At 35.2% G+C, this 21,694-nt stretch overlaps 1 protein-coding gene across 8 annotated transcripts in view; it reads left to right on the top strand.

The window, feature by feature from the left end:
* Window positions 1-21,694, top strand: part of GALNT3 (polypeptide N-acetylgalactosaminyltransferase 3) — a 67,279-nt gene that overhangs the window by 29,457 nt on the left and 16,128 nt on the right. For 4 of the 8 annotated variants that reach the window (XM_077957138.1, XM_077957135.1, XM_028830793.2 and 1 more), the window contains 9 exons: window positions 1,262-1,434; window positions 4,272-4,421; window positions 6,753-6,987; window positions 7,464-7,581; window positions 9,073-9,273; window positions 11,667-11,798; window positions 12,003-12,104; window positions 16,849-17,001; window positions 17,837-18,941. In XM_077957138.1, coding sequence (XP_077813264.1) covers window positions 1,262-1,434; window positions 4,272-4,421; window positions 6,753-6,987; window positions 7,464-7,581; window positions 9,073-9,273; window positions 11,667-11,798; window positions 12,003-12,104; window positions 16,849-17,001; window positions 17,837-17,959 — 1,387 coding nt within the window. In that variant the 3' untranslated portion in view covers window positions 17,960-18,941. Of the gene's footprint in view, window positions 1-1,261; window positions 1,435-4,271; window positions 4,422-6,752; window positions 6,988-7,463; window positions 7,582-9,072; window positions 9,274-11,666; window positions 11,799-12,002; window positions 12,105-16,848; window positions 17,002-17,836; window positions 18,942-21,694 lie in introns of those variants that run through there. The other 4 variants (XR_013402010.1, XR_013402011.1, XM_077957137.1 and 1 more) reach the window with 1 other exon arrangement.

Below are 21,694 nucleotides of genomic sequence, written 5' to 3'. Positions count from 1 at the left end.
GTGCACCTGTATCACGCTTTGAAATCATGAAGAAACTGAAGAGCAGTGCCACTTTCACTCAGAACCCATCCTCTCCTTTTTCTAATCTGTTGTTGACATCTTCTCTTGATATTTTGCTCCAATCCAACTCCTTTTTTATCACTACAAATATTCCATTTGAAAGACTTGCTGTTAGAAAAGGGTATCAGAGACATTCCTATTGAGGTAGGAAATGAAAGTAATTAATGGGATAATTTGTGTATCTTTTTTTAGGGTGGTTTTCTCAGGCCCCTAATATCACACTGGAAGCTACAGTTTCCCCATTGGCCCTGGCAGAGCAACTGAAGGGTGTTGGGCTCTTATCTCCATGAGTAAATTTAAATAATATTAAGAAGAACATAGGTTTTACAGTAAAGCTGTTTTTTCCCTTTTGATTCTGTATACAGATTAAGTAAATTGATTCAATAAGTCTAGGAAATAAGAAACCTATATTATATACTTAGGTAAATATGTAATTAAAGATGATCTTTATAAAAATGATTTAATAGGCTGGGCACAGTGGCTCACGCCTGTAATCCCAACACTTTGGGAGGCTGAGGCGGGCAGATCACAAGGTCAGGAGATTGAGACCATCCTGGCTAACATGATAAAACCCCATCTCTACTAAAAATACAAAAAATTAATTGGGCGTGGTAGTGGGCACCTGTAGTCCCAGCTACTTGGGAGGCTGAGGCAGGAGAATTGCGTGAACCTGGGAGGTGAAGCTTGCAGTGAGCCGAGATCACACTGCTGCACTCCAGCCTGGGCAACAGAGCAAGGCTCCGTCAAAGAAAAAAAAAAATTTAATAAGGTGGTACAATTTTTAAAGTTGCAAATATGAAAAATGGATGATTTCTGCATGAAATAAGAAAAATTTGGTTTTTATTTGAGCAATTATAAGGATTTGTCATTTTTACATGCTGTCTCATCATAGGTTATTTTCATTATTTAAGATGTTATTTGTATTTTAAATTATATTGTTGAGAATGCTATAATAACATGTTGTAATTCTTGACATGTTGCCATCTCTGTTGGTGGACATCATCTCTGGGTGAGTGATTTGCTTGTAAAAAATTTGCTTTGATTTATTTACATTTTATATAGCATTGAGATTATATTACATAGAAGAAAACTATCATTTTTCAGTGATAAATATTCAATAATGATAATGTTAGCAATGGTATAGCTGTGAAATAAAATAATAAAATTTATAACTGTTTTCTACTTCTGTGACTTCTTCTAGATGTATTGAACAAAAATTTAAGCGCTGCCCTCCCCTGCCCACCACCAGTGTCATAATAGTTTTTCATAATGAAGCGTGGTCCACGTTGCTTAGAACTGTCCACAGTGTGCTCTATTCTTCACCTGCAATACTGCTGAAGGAAATCATTTTGGTGGATGATGCTAGTGTAGATGGTAAGAAAGCACATGCAAATTAAATTGTTTCCCAAATCCATATGGTGGTATCCCAAGTCTACTTGATTATATGGTGCCCTCTCTATGCCATCTCAGAGCTTGAATATAATAGTTTGGATAGTGGGTATGCTGAATGAAATTAGAATCCAAGGATGGACATATTCAAATATTTTCAAATGCAGAAATGTATGAAACACCATTATTCATAACTGTATAGTCCTCAATGCGAGACTGTAATTGTAAGACATAGAAGTTAAGAGCACAGACTTGAGCCTTTGAGTCAGGCTGCCTTGATTTGAATCCCAGCTCTTTTCCTAACCAACTATATGACTTGGGCAAGTTACTACACCTCTCTGCCGTGATTTATCAGTAAAATGGGAATAATGCCATATTTCATCAAATGTATTATATATCATTAATTTATAAATTACTAGAGAAAACCCACAGCTAATTAAACTTAGCATGCCATTGATTATAAGAAATTGATTATAAGAAGAATCCAATTATGTAGCTTAAAATTGAGGAAATACAGAACTGGTACATAACTTCTAGAGTTGTTTTAAAGTCTAAATGAGTTAATATAAATAATATATCAATAAATAATATAAATGAATAGTTAAAAATCACTAAAGAGTCACCGTGTTCTATTTTATTTCATTGTTCTTAAATATTCCAATATTACTTACCAGGTTAGCCAAATTCTTTAGTACATTTACACTTAAAATTGGAAGTCAAATACTAAATTACACATTTTAAATTGGAATCATAAGGTGAATTTAACAAATACTCTAACTTGTAAATTTTCAAACATCACAAGTATTTTAAATATTGTATCAGACAGATACATATTATTTCAATGATTACAAAATTTATTCCTTAATAAATCCAAGTTTGGAATCAGATTCCTGAAGGTCAGATGTCTCATTTTGTCCTTCCAGCAATGTCTTGTGCTGGTAAGTCCTACTATCCTCATCTTAAATAAACTGAGATGCAGAAAAGGTAAAATTCCTTGCCCAAGATCACGTAGCTAAAAGTAATTGTGCTATAAAGTGAAATCAGGGCATCTGATTTCATGTAGCTTTCTGTTCTCAACCTCCCAAATAAAGGGTGTGCATGGGAGCTAAATTTAGGGTGCAGATATAAATTTACAGGAAGTTCCTGTGTTGTGGGTAAAAGTTTTTTTTTAAACAAATTCCAACAGTCAGAAGGTATATTGAAGGAATCTGTAGTAACTCCATTTAAAATAATTCTAATCAAGAATGTTGAAATTTTTACAAGTCTCTTAAAACAGAAAATGTTTATGATTATGTATTTAAGATGAGTTAAAATTCTGCTTGTCTTTCTGAGAATTATATCCGAGGTAGTTAGAAGGTGTTAAAAGCTTAATCTGAGAATTATTTTGAGGTAGTTAGAAGGTGTTAAAAAGTTAATCTATCACTCTGAGACAACAGTGTTTAGATAGATTTATTTTTCCACAAGGGTTGTTCCTGCACTTACCTCTCTTATGAATGTTTAAGCTTTAAATAAGCAGCTCTCTTAACTGAACTACTGGAGAATTGAAAAAAAGGTTATATTATCACAGATAAAGTCAAAGTCATCTGCATTTGCTTCTAAAATCTGGCAGAAGAAAACTTTTACCCCAGGATATTTATTGATTTTCTTAACATTCCCAAATCTTTTTGAGGCTATGTTTTGGGCCCATGAAGGCTGCTTGAAGAACTGCATTTTGTACTCAATAAGAAATCAAAAATGTAATTGTGAAAAGCAGGCTTAAGAAGTTGTTTCAGAATACGAACAGCTCGGCGAGTGGCTCAACCTATAATCCGAGCATTTTGGGAGGCTGAGGCCTGCAGATAGCTTGAGTTCAGGAGTTCCAGACCGGCCTGGGCAACATGATGAAACCCCGTCTCCAAAAAAAAAAAAAGAAAAGAAAAATTAGCTGGGCGTATTGGCACATGCCTGTGGTCCCAGCTACTTGGGAAGCTGAGGACCAGCTTGCGGCCCAGAGGCAGAGGTTGCAGTGAGTTGTGCCACTGCACTCCACCCTGGACGGCAGAGCACGACCTTGTCTCAAAACAAAACCAAACAAACAAAAAACAACACTTGATTGACATTTATTAATAACTTTTAAAAAACCTATTATCTCAATTTTTGCTTATTACAAACCTTATCCAATTTGGGATATTGAATATCTTAAAGTATATACCCAATACTAAAATTTGCCTGGTTCATATTTTACTAAATAAAACTCCGTCAGGAGACTCCAAAGCTTTCGCAAATTTTTCTGCTGATTCTGTGTAGGAGTCGTCCAAAAATGCTGTAGCCGTGGACTTTCTGACTTGTCTCAACATTTTGATCTTAAATTATGTTGATCCTTAGTTAAATATGAGAGGTCTTTTGATATTTGACATTTTTCTTTAAGGTTTCTAGATTTAAACACTAACGTCAAAGCATTGAATATCTTTTTGACCAGATTCCATATCTTTCACTCTGATAGTCAGTCTTCTCAGACCTCTAAATGAGTCTTCTGAACAGCTAGGGTTGACTCCATTTGAAGGTTCTCACTTCTCTCCCAACACATTATATTTATTGATAGGAAGTGTACAGAATAAGTATGTGTTACAGTGTTATGTGTTACAGTAGTGATCATTTGCATAGCTAACCTTTTTCCCCAGTAAGGAGTTAAAGATAAAATTTTCATTTTACTGGAAGGACACATGCAACTGTTAAGATTATGAATTTGGAAGGATCATTACTCTGTGGTTTCATTAGCTTTCATAAGCTATATATGAAAATAAATTTAGAAAGAATTAATCCTGATTTGTTTTTCCTTACAGAGTACTTACATGATAAACTAGATGAATATGTAAAACAATTTTCTATAGTAAAAATAGTCAGACAAAGAGAAAGAAAAGGTCTGATCACTGCTCGGTTGCTAGGAGCAACAGTCGCAACAGCTGAAACGCTCACATTTTTAGATGCTCACTGTAAGTATATATGTATGGATATGGTTGTAACATTTTCCCTCCCTCTGTCTCTAATTTAAAAGGTAAGGAAGGCTTTTCTTTTCTAAATGCCTAATTGCATTTTCTTTAACAGCGTTTTCAACTGGTGATTATAGCAATGACAGCCCAAGCAGATAACAGCTCAGCGGAGAAAATTCCTTTCACTTATGCAGAATTCTTACCTCCTTTGTGTTTAAGTTTCCTCAACTTTAATGTTCTCCAGTTACTAGCTGTTCCAGCCAGTTATCCATGCCTAATTTTTTTTTTCATGTTTCTTTTCTGTTTAAAAAAAAAAAAAAAAAGTTGTTTTTTTTTTCTTTGTTGTTGTTTTTTTTGATTCCCACACTTTGAGTGAAAGCTTATTTACTACTTAAATGTGGCGGGGCACAGTGGCTCATGCTTGTAATCCTAGCACTTTGGGAGGCCGCAATGGGTGAATCACTTGAGGTCAGGAGTTCATGACGAGCCTCGCCAGTAAGGTAAAACTCCATCTCTACTAAAAATACAAAAATTAGCCAGGCATGGTGACGTGTGCCTATAATTCCAGCTCTTAGGGAGACTGAGGAATGGGAATCACTTGAACCTGGGAGGCAGAGGTTGCATTGCGCTGAGATTGTGCCACTGCTCTCTAGCCTGAGCGGCAGAGTGACACTCCATTTCAAAATGAATGAATGAATGAATAGATGAATGAATGAATGAATGTAATCCACCCTATCATTAAACTTTGTCCTAGTACTGCTGCTTTTTTATATTTTAATTTTTTTTTTATTTGCAGACTCCTTGGCATAAAAAGGAGTCTGCGAATTTTCAAAAAAACCCACAAAACCAAAATATGTACATATATATAGTTTTTATGCCGGGTTAGGGGTGCCCCATCCCATCTTCTTTGGTATCCCTTACATAAACATTGTCAATTTTTGTTTGACTTTGTTGCTGTTGGTTTTTCTTTGTCCTTTAATTTTTTTCAGAGTCAAATTTTTTAAAGTATTTAGAAAGCATTTTTAGAGTCAATGTGTCATATGCATGCTAGTTATTACTAAAATGTCATTTAGTCCTTTGAGCTTTGAGTTTAGTGGGCTATACTCTATGAATGTCTAGCTTTGAATTGGCCAGTGCTTAGGTTATGTTTCACCCAATTACTGGTTTTGAGCACACACTGATTATTACAGAGGGGCTTTTGCATGTGCTTGGGTTGCTTAGAGCCATCACATTCAGTTCTCTTTTAATACCAGACATTTAGAAAATGAAGAGAAGACTAAAGGTAATCCTAGAGAGGTGTTTTAAAAAGGAAAATACCATCTTCTGGTATTTCTTCTCCTTGTTCAAAATTACAATAAGATCATACTGGACATTCTTACCCACTACCCACTGGGTGAATGTGTCTGATGGTCCTCCTGGACCATGACTGCCAAATACTGCTTTGTGGGGAGCCCAGAATAGGACAGCACTTCATTGGCTGAACTTGCTGTGTGTTATCTAAAACAACCTAGCCTGTGAGCAGGGCCCAGACCTATCTCAGCATGAAATTCCTTGGCCCTCCCTTTATATTAGGTCTGGGGCAGCTTTGAATGGTCCTTCTTCTCTAGTTGCTAAAATCGGAATTTATACTGACTCCTTATTTTCTCCTAAGACCCAGTCAGATAAATGAAAATTTCAATTACTATACCTTACTCAGGGAGACACAAGTTTAAATAAATCAGAACACGTTTAGGGCCAGGTGACGTGGAACAACAAAAAGCTACCTTTGATTCATAGGTCATTTTAACACATCATCTAAACTTTAAATACACTAATGTTATTTTGCATCTTTTGTAGAAGAAAGAAGGTCATCATCTGTAGGGGAGTTTTTCTAACTGTACTGAATCTTGTTTCACCTTTTTCATCCTACCTTAATCTCATCACAAGAAACCTTTAAGAAATCTCACCTTCTGGGGATCAATTGTACAATGTGGTGATTGTAATTCATAATAATGTAGTGTCTACTCAAAAATTGCTAAGAGTAGATCTTAAATGTTCTTTACCACCCACTCCATAAGCCAATAAGGTGATGGATATGTTAATTAGCTTGATTGTAATAATCATTTTACAATGTATACATATATAAACACTATGATACACACTGTAAATATGTAGAATTTTTATTTTGTCTGTTATATCTCAATAAATCTGAGGGAGAAAGAAGTCTCCATTATATACATGTTCAAAACACAAATTGACTCTGTTATTCTCATTTCTCTGTAAACCTTCACCTAAATAACTAAATAACAAACTTCATTGTTTTTATTGAATTAGTTAAAATTCTGTTCCCTCCAGGTGAGTGTTTCTATGGTTGGTTAGAACCTCTGTTGGCCAGAATAGCTGAGAACTACACAGCTGTTGTGAGTCCAGATATTGCATCCATAGATCTGAACACGTTTGAATTCAACAAACCTTCTCCTTATGGAAGTAACCATAACCGTGGAAATTTTGACTGGAGTCTTTCATTTGGCTGGGAGTCACTTCCTGATCATGAGAAGCAAAGAAGGAAAGATGAAACCTACCCAATTAAGTAAGATGATTGCTCTCAGAGTTTTATATTTACACCTTGTACCATACATTGAATACGTACACACTGTTTGCTTTATAGCGATTGCCTCTGAGGTAATTGATAAAGAACACACATATTCTATATAAAGAGAATCTAAAAGTCATTCATTTGTATACTCACTTACTCATAATGTTGCTGAGTAAGAGGTAGCAGTAAGTGAGCTCTTATGTCCTCCTCATCAATCATTACTTAAAAATCTTAAAGCATGATTAGGAGAAGACATTTAAGTTTGTTCCAATGGGAGCAGACACGAGGTACTCCCCCCGACCCCAAAAATCTTGACTTTGAAGATAGCATTTCTAGTTTTTATTAATCTGAACAAAAGCTTTGAAAATGTGATATGGCTTTAATTTTTAAAATTTGATTCAGTTCTTAAAATATGCTGTTTTATCTTGTTTAGTTTTTATAACAAAATTTGACAATGGATTATTTTTCAGAACACCCACTTTTGCAGGAGGACTTTTTTCCATATCAAAAGAATATTTTGAGTATATTGGAAGTTACGATGAAGAAATGGAAATCTGGGGAGGTGAAAATATAGAAATGTCTTTCAGAGTAAGTTTATGGGAATTAAATATTGCAGATATATTAAACAATGAAATATATTGTGTTCTAATTGGCTGGTACAGATGATTACAGATGTGCGCACTCTACTTTTTGTGCTTTCTAAAACTTAATTGCTGGAAATTTTGGAATAAGAATATTTTCTTTTAATATGTAACTTAATATATTTGTTCATTGTTGCCAATGTAACAAGAGGAATCAGTTAAACTCCTGTGTCCAGGCAATAACACCAATTAATGCACTTGTAGCTACTGAATTCCAGCCAAGATAAATATAATTAAATCTAGTGCTTCAGGAAATGAGTTGATCATCAAGGGAGTTAGAATGGAAAAACATTTATGAATAATTTTAAAGGACATTGGACTTAACTGTTTGGATTGAATGAGCTGGATTTTTTCTATACATAAGTTAATATAAAAAAAGGCTTTGGGTAGACTCCGTATGTACCTTATGTATTTGATTTCATGAGTTTCATTTTCTGCAGTAACTTTATCATTCATTTTTCATCTCTTAGGCTGGAATGTAGTGGAAAAAGAACTGAACTAGGAGTTAGAAGATTTAAGTTTTGGCTCTGGCTCCATCACATACTGGCAGTGATGATCTCAGCCAAGTTTGAACTGCTTATGGCAGGGTCTTGTTTATTTATTTCAGTATTTCCAACCCCTAGCACATGTTGGGTCACAAGCACAGTTTGTTGAATTGAACGTATCACTGAGTCTTCTCATTTGTTCAAGAAAGAAAGGAGAGAAAGAGATTGTAATCACTTGCTCTACTACTAGCACATAGTATTAAATATGACTTATTTTCTGATTCTTTGCTTGGTAACTATGGCAGAGTCAATTATTAAGATATTTAAGTGAAAAGGCATTGATTTCATGATTTGCCATTTTATTTAACATTAATGCAAATCAGGGGTTTTTTGACATTTTATCTCTAAATTGGCATGAATTTTCAAATAATTATCCACTACTTTGCAAGTTCAATAGAATGGTCATTGGTAATAATAGCCATCTGGAATTGTTTTCTTAGTTACAAAATTGAATATACAAGAGGTAAATAGGGTCTGAGTCCACTTCTACCCAAGCTTAGAAGAGAAACTCTAGTTTAAGTGAAGGGACTATGTTGGTAGTTCAGACGAAGTCAAATGCGTAAGAGCCTTTAGTTTTCTGTGCATATTAGAGAACTTACATAATTATTTGCAAAAACAAAAGCCTGGAATTCATTTTTATGAAAAATCTGAAATCACCATTTTGTTAACTTACTGAAAATGCACTTCTGTTGTCTTTAGTGTCTATGCCATTTAATGAAATAATTCCTTACATTTAAGAACTTAAGTTGAAATGGCAGGGGACAGAGACTATTTGTAATATTGTAATCTCCTCTTTAATTTTGTTTTTCATAATATCTTAAAGATGAACTTAAAAGCAACAATTTGATTTTTCTAAAATACTGTAAATTTAAACAAATATCATTAATTATCAGGTATGGCAATGTGGTGGGCAGTTGGAGATTATGCCTTGCTCTGTTGTTGGACATGTTTTTCGCAGCAAAAGCCCTCATAGCTTTCCAAAAGGCACTCAGGTGATTGCTAGAAACCAAGTTCGCCTTGCAGAAGTCTGGATGGATGAATACAAGGAAATATTTTATAGGAGAAATACAGATGCAGCAAAAATTGTTAAACAAGTAAGTTAAAGCTAAGTAGTTAAACTGCAATAAAACCTATAACAAGTTCACATGTCCTTTTGCTTCAATTCATCTCAAGTACAAAACATCAAAAAATTTGAAAGTAGATTTTTAATTTTAACTCTTAAAGTACATAACTTAGGAATCCGAGTTTCCATTTTTAAGAAAAAAGCTAAATAAACTGCTTTTTAAAAATCAGGAATTCTACTTGATGTTTTTATTTATTTTTTTATTTTATTTTATTTTATTTTATTTTTTGAGACGGAGTCATGCTCTGTCGCCCAGGCTGGAGTGCAGTGGCCGGATCTCAGCTCACTGCAAGCTCCGCCTCCCGGGTTCATGCCATTCTCCTGCCTCAGCCTCCCAAGTAGCTGGGACTACAGGCGCCCGCCACTTCGCCCGGCTAGTTTTTTTTGTATTTTTTAGTAGAGACGGGGTTTCACCGTGTTAGCCAGGATGGTCTCGATCTCCTGATGTCGTGATCCGCCCGTCTCGGCCTCCCAAAGTGCTGGGATTACAGGCTTGAGCCACCGCGCCCGGCCTACTTGATGTTTTTAATATGAAAGATATTTCTTTTCTTTTTTTTCTTTTTTTTTAACTCAAAGAAAATTAAGTGGAACTGTTTTTACTGGTTTTAGGAGATATAACACCTAAATAAAAACACCTAAATAAAGGTTCTAAGTGACTTTTTGCACTGGAGATATAGTGTCTTAATGTGGCGTGAGAATAAACCAGGAGTGCCAAGCCTTTTTTTTTTTTTTTTCCAAGCTCTAGTTTCACTACTTACTGGAGATGTTACTTTGGCAAAGCCTTTAAGAATGTAAAATAGGGAAGACACTTCATAGAGTGGCTGCAAGGTGGCTGGACATGGAGTGCATGCTTAACATGTTTCTTTTCTCTCCTTCTGTGTTTTAAGAGATGAAATACACATCCTGCCTCTCTCCCAGAGTAGCTGTGAAATAAGAAAGTGATAAGTGCTAACAAATATATGGTACTCTTGTTATTAACCTACCATAAATAGATTCTGTTCTGCAGAATCATGAAACTTAATATGTGCTAACAAATATATGGTACTCTTGTTATTAACCTGCCATAAATAGATTCTTTTCTGCAGAATCATGAAACTTAATATATTAGAAGTAAGTTCTAATAGTCTTACTAATACTAGATATGGTAAATTAACTAGATAGTTTAAGACCATGCTTCAGTGAATAGTACTCGTCTCTTTATAGGAAATAGTGCTAATTTGCAGGGCAAGGGAAGGTGGAGTATTTATTGGGAGTCAAGGGTATCAATATTTTGGCTGTTGTGGTAAAGAACGATTTGGTTACCTCTTTCGCCTTTTCTTTGGTCTCCAGTATCTCCCTGTTAGGATGCAAATTCAGAGCACTATTGAGTTAGATTGCTATCTTTTTACCCAAGGCCCTGAAGACAAAGTGATAGCACTTGGCTAAGCAGGCAAGTGGGCACTAAATGAAGCTTCTGCTCTGCTTGTCCCCCACAAAGGGGCACACGAGTCAGCAAATACCTGTTTGTTACCACAGGACACATAGATCTACATGGTAAATGTAATAAGCTAGCCAGAAGTCCTAAAGACTCATACTTTTTGCTGAAATGCCTGGGTTCAAGACATCGAAGTTGGCATAAGAAAATATTTTCTTTAGTTGAACTGATAAGATTGAGTATTTACTTTTGCATACATTTAGATATTACATGGACTTTTTCTCTAATATTTTGCCTGTAGGTCAGATACCTTGAAGTTTAATAATAGTTTTTTTTTTAAATTATTTTCTTAGTCCCTTAAAATAAAGGAAAATAAAATTCATTTAACTTGAAAATTGCCTTTTTATACTAAAGGTTCAGTTGGGGATACTGTTAAGAACAAGAAACATCCTGAAACTAGAAAAGTTACTCCCAGTGGGTTATTTCTTGCTGGTGGTTTTCTGTGATCTCGATGGAGAAGAGATAGAAGTTGCATTGTGTATTGGCACAGTTTGTCTTTACCTGATTTCTCACACCTCACTTTGCAGATCACTTTTAGGTATAAAGTTGGGACCAATTTTGGATGCGCCTACCACCATTACTTTGCCCACAACATTTTACTAGAAATCTTTGTCTTGTAGGGAATGCTTGTGGCACAAATGAAGAATAAAATAGCATCATTTTAGTATTTTAATCAGCACTGAAGTGGTCTTGACTGTCTTTTAAAGCCACAAATGAACAGGCAGACATACTTTTTACTTGAATGAATGATGAAGGCTGTTGAATTGCTTCTTGAATTTTTAGCATGGATTTTTTTAAATACCTAAATAGAAATACAAATAGTAGCATTTTAAGTACTTTCTCAATGTTGTTTTAATTAAGCATTCCCTTCATTTCTCATCTTTCTACAGAAAGCATTTGGTGATCTTTCAAAAAGATTTGAAATAAAACACCGCCTTCAGTGTAAAAATTTTACATGGTATCTGAACAATATTTATCCAGAGGTGTATGTGCCAGACCTTAATCCTGTTATATCTGGATATGTGAGTATTTTCCTGTTCCTTTTTTACTTAATATACTCCTTGCCACCAACCTTTATGGTTTTAAGAAAATTGCTGAAATACTTTCTGGTTTATTGCTTTTGAGATTTTACATTATAATCATTAACATTACTTTCTAAGTTATTTTAAAAATATATAAACCACATGGATTAAAAAACTTTTCATAACTTGAAAATTTTCCTTTAGATTAAAAGCGTTGGTCAGCCTCTATGTCTGGATGTTGGAGAAAACAATCAAGGAGGCAAACCATTAATTATGTATACATGTCATGGACTTGGGGGAAACCAGGTGAGCACTCACTGCATTAAAAATCCTTCACTTGTAAAGCATTTACCAGCACAAGTGAGATGTTGCCTATATTTCAGAAGTCCCAAAGCAGCTTTACACTTGGGTAAGCTGGTGTGTGAAATGTTTTTGGACTGAGTTTGGCAATTGATATTGATGAGTATTTTCTTGGTTTTTATTCTGGCTCTGAAAACAATTTGAGTAGCTTAACCATTCTAAGAAAAAAAAAAAAAAAAGGAGGCTGGGCAGAGTGGCTCACACCTGTAATCCCAGCAGTTTGGGAGGCTGAGGTGGGTGGATCACTTGAGGCCAGGAGTTCGAGACCAGCCTGGAGAATATGGTGAAACCTCATCTCTACTAAAAGTACAAAAATTAGCCGGGTGTGGTGGTGCATGCCTGTGTTCCCAGCTACTCAGGAGGCTGAGGCTGGAGAATTGCTTGAACCACGGAGGTGGAGGTTGCAGTGAGCCAAGATCACGCAATTGCACACCAGCCTGGGTGACAGAGTGAGACTCTGTCTCAAAAACAAACAAACACACAAACCAAAAAAAAAAAAAAGAAGAAAAACGAAAATGAGAAAATAATAGAATAAGCCATTTGAATTTTTTTTAAAAAGAAACTTCTATTTAGCTCTTTGATGCTTTGACTTTTGCATGACTATTGGCATGGTAATTTTGCAAGTTTACACATAAAGGCCACATATAACTGGATTGAATCACAAATTACTTCAAGTGTTAATAACAAAATAGAGCATTATAAATTAATTTTGTGGGCCACAATATTATTTCAATATGTTCCTCCTTCTCCCACAAAAGAGGACGATTCTCCTTGATTAGTGACATCCCTGCTTTACTACCTTTTGACGATTTTACTGATTAAGATTCAAATGTCAAATATTACTATTTAACGTGCCTATGGGTAGAGAACATGTTATATATAAAGTTTCTGTTTTTTTAAGCTTCCTTTCCTTACCTTTTGCAAATTAACTCCTGGAAAGATTAGACTATTTCTCTCATTTGTTCATTCAACAAATTAATTGAGTGAGCCCTGTATGCCAGATACTCTGAGGAGTTCAAGCTATTTAGACTCTAACTCCTTTAGGAAATCGGTAAACTAGCAGTTCCTGAGGATAAAGCATTCAGAGGGTTCTCGGGGTATAGAAAAGGGCATCTGAATGAGAGTGGGTGCCACACATTTTCCTGAGAAAGATGACATTTGAAAACATTAAAAAAAAAAAAAAGTAGGTAGGAGCTAGTGAGGTGGCTGTTAGGAATGGCAACAGAATAAGAAGAGTGTGAAGGAAAGTGAACTGAAGAGAAGAGCCTGGAGTATCTCTTATGGGCATTGCAGTTATTTCGATGTAGAGTCCAAGATGTGTGTGTAGGAGTTTTGCAATAATTAATATCCATGATGTCCTATTTTAATGGGACGAAACTTTGAGATGTCAGTTTTAGGAAAAAAGAACCAGTTTATCTCCTGGTCCATCCTCTTCTGTATTTCTTCCTACCCATTAGGCTCAGCTTAATCTAGTTCTAATCCTTATTCACCTAAACCAATCTTTCTACTGAGGGCAGACGATACAGATGCCCAGAAACCAGAGCTGGTGAACTGGATCTATTGCTGGATGGTTAAGGTGTAATTCTGAAATAGGATGGAGATATATATGGACACATATAGACATACATCTATACCTATACCTATATACATATATCTGTACATATATGTGTATGTGCATAAATCTATATGCATCTTTTTAAGAATGTTGTTACCCTTCATATATTAGAAGAAAAATAGTTACATAAATAATTGCATTCTATGGAAATAACACTGATCTATGCTTGTAAAAATTAAGATTTTGAGCAAAAGGAAATATCTCTGCATTTGTAAAAATCTTATCACTAAATGTAAATCCTTATAAATTTCTCTTAGGCTTCTTCTAGCATTACATTTATTTCATCTTAAAAGCTGAGGATATATTGTACACATTGCTTTTTTTCCATTTTTCTGTTATTGTCATAAAGATAATAGCTTTATGATAGCTCTGTATCAAAAATATGTTTACATTTTAAATAGAATATAGCTATCTTTTAGAAATTGGGGGATGGGAAAAATTCACATATTCTTTCAATAAATATTTGTTTAGAACCTATAAAGTAGCTTGTAATGACTGTTACTGTAGTGAAAAGACAAAGCTCCTGATCTTGTGGAGCTTATGTTCCACAGGAACAAAGAAAAAAAATATGTAGTTTTGGGCATGAAGAAAAATATAGCAGGTAAGAGAATAGTGTGTTTTGGGGTGAGGTGGTTATTTTAAGAGGTGAAGGAAGACCTTTTTGGAAAAGCGACCTTAGAGTGGAGGCCTGAATACTTTGAGAGAGTGTTCCAGGAAAAGATGCTCATCTTGGAGGAAGGATTTCCAAGGGTGGAGGCCCAGAGGCAGATACATGGAGAAAGCAGACAGCCAGTGTGCCTAGAACAGAGTGGTCTAGCAAAGAGGAGTAGGAAATGAGGTCAGGGACATTGATAAGGACCTAATCATGTAGGGCTTAACAGGCCGCATTAAGAAACTTGGACTTAATTCTGAATTTGACAGAAATGGTTGAAGAGTTTTGAACAGGAGGATAAATATTATCTGGTGTACATATTAAATAGAAAAATTTGGCTTTTGTTACCCTAACACAGCTATTGATTTTATTTTGGTTCATTTCCTTGACATTTTATTTTTAATCAAGCATTGCACTTAAACCGTTTTGTAAATTTCAGTTCCCTGAGTGCTAAAATTTCGTGACATTATATAACTTGATCATTTTTCATGTTTCCTTTTACTTTTGATCAGATAATGTCTTTATAGCATAAAACTTCATTGTAACAGTATTCATGTATGCCAAGTAAAAATAAATATTTTGGTTATGTGACTAAGTTGGCCAATATTACTAGAGCAATGCAGTTTGAGTCATTATAACTTGATTATGTTTACTGCTTTGCCTCTTCCACTTTCTCTACTCGTTCTAAGTAATGGACCTCTCCAACATTCTTAGCTATTCAATTATGTGCTCTTTTTTGTTACCAAAGTACTTTCAATTTTTTATCATTTTTATTTTAATGACTTTTTAATAATGGGTAAAATACTTGACAGCCTTTGTTACCATCTTCGAGATCTTAAGGCTTCTCTTTCTTAGCCAAGTATAGCTAGAATGCTATTTTCATCATCTAAACCCATTTTCTTCCAGTGTTTCCATCTGAAGAACTACTAGTTATAAAAATGACTGATGTTTTGCTTGTAGGCGGAGATAAATTAAGCATGAGACTAAGAGTAGGGAAACTCAAGATATGTGGCTCTGTGAATTCAGCAAATGTTTGTAGAGTGCCTGCTCTAATATACATAAGGAGTTTAACACAGTGCCTGCCTCGCATGTAATAAGGACTTAACAAATACTAATGCTCCTACTAATTATTTCATTATTGAAAATCAATTATGTTAACTTATTTTATCTTTATAATGTCAATATTATGAAATATTGGATTTGTAATGGGTTTTATGACTCGATAAATTACCTGACTTCAGTCTATGGGGAAGCCAGCTCTATATACCACACAATTCTAATACAGTGCTAGAAAAGTTATGTCTGATGTACTATGGGAACCTTGAAAAGAGTGTAATTTTGTGCAGCAGGGCAAAATCAGGCAAAGCCAAAGAAGGAAGGTAATATTTGAGTTGGCTCTTGAAGGATTAAAAAGGAGTTAGCCAGGCAGAAAAGGGTCAAAAATATATTCCAGACAGAGGACAGACTGTAAAGCAAAATCTTAGAATTATAGACACACATGTTCTGACTGGTGGAATTGTGTGAAAGAAGCATAATATATAACTGGGGCAATGGTTGATGCAAGATCAAAAATGATAGATTTCATGTACCAATTAAGGAGTGTGGACTTTTATCTCAGCAACAGTAGTGATTCACTTAAGCAAGGGCAGTCAGGGATCAAACCAATGCTATAAAAGACTATCTGGCAGCAGATTGGATTACTGGATGATAGGAACAGAAACTGGAGGTAGCTCTAGGTGTTTCAGTAAAATTCTGAGAGTCTGAGTAACAGAAGTGAGTACACGGAAGTAAGAATGGATGGGATGTTAACATCTGAGAGAAATAGTACAGCTAATGGACGAATTATTTGGATATGTGGAGAAAGAGAAGCGTCAATAGTAACAATAGCCAAAATGTATGAAAAGTCACCATGTGCCAGTCATTGTTCTAAGTGTATTATACATATTAACCCACTTATCTTCATAACCCTATGGGGTAGGAACTAGTAAATTATCCATTTTCAAGTGAGAAAACTGAGGCATGGTGAACACCCTGAAGTCCCTAGTTTAGTGAAAACACCTTTAATTGAGATGAAGAAGAGCAATGGAACACTTGTGGGAGAGAGGCAATTAAAGTGCTTGTTAGCTCTTCATTCCCTCTTCTGAGGAATGCCTGGGGTAGTCTCCATTCTCCTTGATAACTTCCAACTTGTGGTATGGGAGGAAGACAGTACCTTCTTAATGAAGTAACCAACTGTTGATGAAGGAAGGCTATTGTATTGTCTATCATAAAAACTCAGCGTATGTTTCTGATAACTATTTTTATTGTATTATTTTGTTGAAATAGAAATGACTTCATTATTTAATGAGGTGCTGATTTATTTATTTATTTTGCAACTGAGCACATGGGTTGCTTTTGTCAATAACAGTGTATTCCTTCCATAGTACTTTGAATACTCTGCTCAACATGAAATCCGGCACAACATCCAGAAGGAATTATGTCTTCATGCTGCCCAAGGCCTCGTTCAGCTGAAGGCATGTACCTACAAAGGTCACAAGACAGTTGTCACTGGAGAGCAGATATGGGAGATCCAGAAGGTACCTCAGTGCAATTAATTCATCTCTTTAACTGTTTTTCTCAGCTCTACTTGCTTATCTGGGAAAATGAGTGGAACATGGTACATTAATATTATCTATCAGAATTTCTCTCTTTATTAACTTTGTTGTTATGTGTTTCTACCCATGTGATAAGAGAATATATCTATGAATTAAGTACTCTTAGTAACAAAAAATTAAGTTGCTTGGTTGAACCATGATATATGCAGATGAGCACTTCTGTGAATTATTATTAGTCGCTTGCTTTTTACTATTTAGGGTTTCTTATAATGCTTTTGGCAGCAGTCATATTTTTTTTTCTGGCAGAGAGAAGAAAAATTATTATATCTTCTCGCTTGAAGAGATTAATTTTTTTCTACCCTGTTTTAGCACTTTTTCATGAACCTAGAATTGAGAGAATACATAACAGGTCTATTCTGTTTTTAAACATGTTTAAGGCTTAGCTGTATCGTAGCAATTCTTACCCAAACATTGTTTTGTGCAATACTAGAAAACCTTAACACTGGCTTTTATGATTTATGATGTTTTTAAGAGTTTGTCACTTACGAATATATCAAGGGAATACTTCTTGTTTGAAAATGTGATTCAAACCTTGTTCTGTCTGCCTCTCTTCATTATGTAATACCTTACTAATTGAACAGTAGTAGCTTAAAAAGGTGGCATTTTCACTAGAAGTCAAAAAGAGTTTATCAGACATGGCTCACCTTAGAAAGATTTACTATTAGGTTTGCTTCAATGAAGCCATAAAATCTTTTTCATATTTATCACTTAACTATGAGTCTTGAAATTTAATGTCTGTTGTTTCCTTCTATTCTAGGATCAACTTCTATACAATCCATTCTTAAAAATGTGCCTTTCAGCAAATGGAGAGCATCCAAGTTTAGTGTCATGCAACCCATCAGATCCACTCCAAAAATGGATATTTAGCCAAAATGATTAAGTGTTCCTTAAAATTAAGTTGAAAAAGGAGACATTCTTTCTCATAAAACTGTGACTAGGCATACACTGTAGGTTTTGAAAATTATGCAAAAGCAGCTAAATGTAACTTATTCCAAGTGCATTTTTCTTATTTATATCTTAAAATATCTATGTAGCACTACTACAGAAATTCTGCAAGTTTCTGTTTCAAAGCACAGTAACTAGTAATACCAAAGACTATTTCAAAATGTCCAGATGTAGGGGAAGAGATGTTTACAGTATGATGAAAATAATTTTCGAAGTAAAGTGATGTTTGTGTGTTTTGTACACTTAGGGATATATATAGCTACATTCACACACTCACAATTTAAAATATTTCCCCTAGTTTTTTGGGGGGATAGGAAGAAAGATTTGTTACTGTATTTTTTTAACTATATAGAAATAGATCAATGAAGGTCAGCATTGGCCTCTGTGTACAAACCAAGAGCTTTTACAGATCCAGAATTTATTATTTTAAAATGCAGGTGAATTTTTTTTTGCCTTTGGTTTACTTGTCTGCTAAATGTTTCTTTAAACATGAAACTGAATAAGGAGAGGAGTATTTTTAACACTTAAATTTCTTGGAAATTTTCAAACCATTTTTTAGTCTGCAACCCGCTCCACTTGAAGCACTTAAGTCTTCCTTAAATGACTTTTCTTAAGTAACGATACTGTGTGTTTTCCCAAAGCACTTTTAAAAACACTTTTATAAATTACTATCTGTTGAAAAGGTGTCCTTTTCCTTTCTGCTAGTGTTTTTTTTCTTACCAAAATTCACTAATCTTGAATGTTTGTGATATTAAATTTCAAATGCAGAATACTTGACTCATTTAAAGCTAAATTTTGTTACTGATTTAATTATAATTGTAATGGATTTTTGACTTTGTAATGGATTCTTTTCATCAAAAAGCCTTATTTTTTATCTATATGGAAAACACAATAAAAAGTCCTCAACACTATTGTAATTATTTGATTAAGTGTTTTTCCTCTTTTGGGTAAAATCTATAATTGATAATAGGTGGGGGAAAATGAATTTTGTATGCTGAATTTCTAAGCACCTATCGTTTGTAAAGCCATCAGATATTTATTGAGGCACAAAAAATGAGGAATAGCAAAATTTCTGTGTTCAATATTTAGAAAATTTTGTGTTAATTTCGGATACTTTTCCTTGAGCATCTGATAGATGACTTTTTTTAAAAAAATTGATGCTTGCTTAGGAGATTTAATACTTTTTTTTTTTTTGGTTTTGGTCATTTTATATTTAGATCTACTGTATTCTTGTTCCAGAAGTAAAGTATGATTGGTTTCATATTTTAAATCTGGCAAAGCCTCAGCTGTACAAAAAAGAGCATATGTTGGTTATTGACCCCATCTTCTCATTGTTTGTTTGTAGGTTTGAATTTGTATTAAAAAGCCTGCATTCCGAGCTGGACGTGGTGGCTCAGCCTCTAATCCCAGCACTTTGTTAGAAAAGGTGGGAGGATCATTTCAGCTCAGGAGTTCCAGACCAGCCTGGGCAACATAGCAAAATCTCATCTCTACAAAACATAAAAATAAAAAAATGAAATTAAAAATAAAATTAGATAGGTGTGATGGCACATATCTGTAATTCCAGCTATACAGGAAGGTGAGGCAGAAGCATTGCTTGAGCTTGGGAGATTGAGGCTACAGTTAGCTATGATTACACCACTGCATTTCAGTTTGTGTGACTGAGCAAGACTCTTTCAAAAAAAAAAAAAAACCAAAGCCTACATTCTCCAATTGATTATTTCAACTAATGTGTATTATGTGCCTAATTTTCTACCAGAAGTTGTATTAGTCCGTTTTCACACTGCTGTTAAAGACATACCTGAGACTGGGTAATTTATAAAGAAAAATGGGTTCGATGGACTCACAGGTCCGTGTGGCTGGGGAGGCTTCACAATCATGGCGGAAGGTGAAAGGCATGTCTTACATGTTGGGAGACAAGACAGAATGAGAACCAAGTGAAAGGGATTTTCCCTTATAAAACCATCAGGTCTCGTGAGACTTACTCACTATCACAAGAACAGTGTGGGGGAAACCACTCCCATTATTCAATTATCTACTACTGGACCCCTCTCACAACACGTGGGAATTATGGGAGCTACAATTCAAGATGACATTTGGGTAGGAACACAGCCAAACCATATCAGAAGTGCTGGTAGGCAGAGTAAGACTTGTTACTGCTTTTGAGCTGTGTCTCATGGGTCAGAAAGAAAGGCAAATAATTTTAAAGTAGATAGTACCAGTAGGCATGAATATCCATGAGCATATATTTCTCTTAGAGCTTATATCTCTAAACACAAAATTATTTCTCAAATATATTTTATAAATGAACTTAAGAATATTTTTTAAAAAACCAAAGTGAGTGCCCTGCATGTATCACTCATATGTTGTCATATCATGATCCAACTGAAACGTACTTAGATTAGGTTGATATTATTATGGGAAAGTCCTTCTTACCTGATTTGGCAGCCTCAGGCTATTGCTCAAGTTTCATACAAATCATGTCATTAAGGACAGGACCTTTAGGGTAGGCAGTGCCTTTTAAAAGTCTGAGTTTTGGAACAATGATAATGGGGAGTTATTTATGGAGCCTGGCTGCCATCCACCTGAGACTTAACTGCACTCAAGTGTGAAATTGTGGAATTCTTGCTCAATTTGAAGCTGCCATGGCAAATGGTCTGGTTGCTACAGAAGACCTGGCATGCTGCCTTCATTCCAGAGGACCAAGTCCTAAGAATTCTAGGTTGGAGGCCGGGCGCGGTGGCTCAAGCCTGTAATCCCAGCACTTTGGGAGGCCGAGACGGGCGGATCACAAGGTCAGGAGATCGAGACCATCCTGGCTAACCCGGTGAAACCCCGTCTCTACTAAAAAATACAAAAAACTAGCCGGGCGAGGTGGCAGGCGCCTGTAGTCCCAGCTACTCGGGAGGCTGAGGCAGGAGAATGGCGTGAACCCGGGAGGCGGAGCTTGCAGTGAGCTGAGATCCGGCCACTGCACTCCAGCCTGGGCGACAGAGCGAGACTCCGTCTCAAAAAAAAAAAAAAAGAATTCTAGGTTGGTAAGCTGCACTGCCAAATCCACTAGGGTTAACCTGATGGGCAAGTCCACCGAAATCTGAGAGGGGATCACATAGTTAACTATAGGAGAAAATAAGCAACACACTAAAATTGCCCATTACTATAACCAATGATGATGGATTTTTTTAAGCTCCTATATTAGCAGAGACTAGTCTTGGACAATTTAGTTAAGTACTTTATATACCATCAAAATATAAGTGCAAAAAGGACAAGGTTGACTTTATAAGAAAGGCTAGAAAAAAGTCAAATCATTTTTAAACTGCTGTTATGTGTAGATGAGAATTTTAAAAGATAGGGAAAACAAAAATCTAGGAAGATTCAGATTGTACTCAGATTGCTTCACAATTCACTTTAAAGACAGCAGAAATAAATATCTTTAGACAATGCATTTTTAGTACGCTTTGTGCAGGAAAGATGTTTTTGTTTTCTGTCATTCCTCTTGTACTTCAAGGCTAGGATTTGGGATAGGTGTGTCCTTCTTCAAAAATGCCTCAGCTTATTTGAAGCCATGTCATGTGGATATATTATGCCCTGCCCCTTCGTGGTACTGTCAACCATGAATCTATAGGTCATTTATCTTAATTCATTCCCTACATTAATTGAATACTTTAGT

This window comes from Macaca mulatta, chromosome 12 (genome assembly GCF_049350105.2).
Source record: "Macaca mulatta isolate MMU2019108-1 chromosome 12, T2T-MMU8v2.0, whole genome shotgun sequence".
In the NCBI taxonomy this organism is placed as follows: Eukaryota; Metazoa; Chordata; class Mammalia; order Primates; family Cercopithecidae; genus Macaca; species Macaca mulatta.
This window is presented reverse-complemented; position numbering and strand designations above follow the sequence as displayed.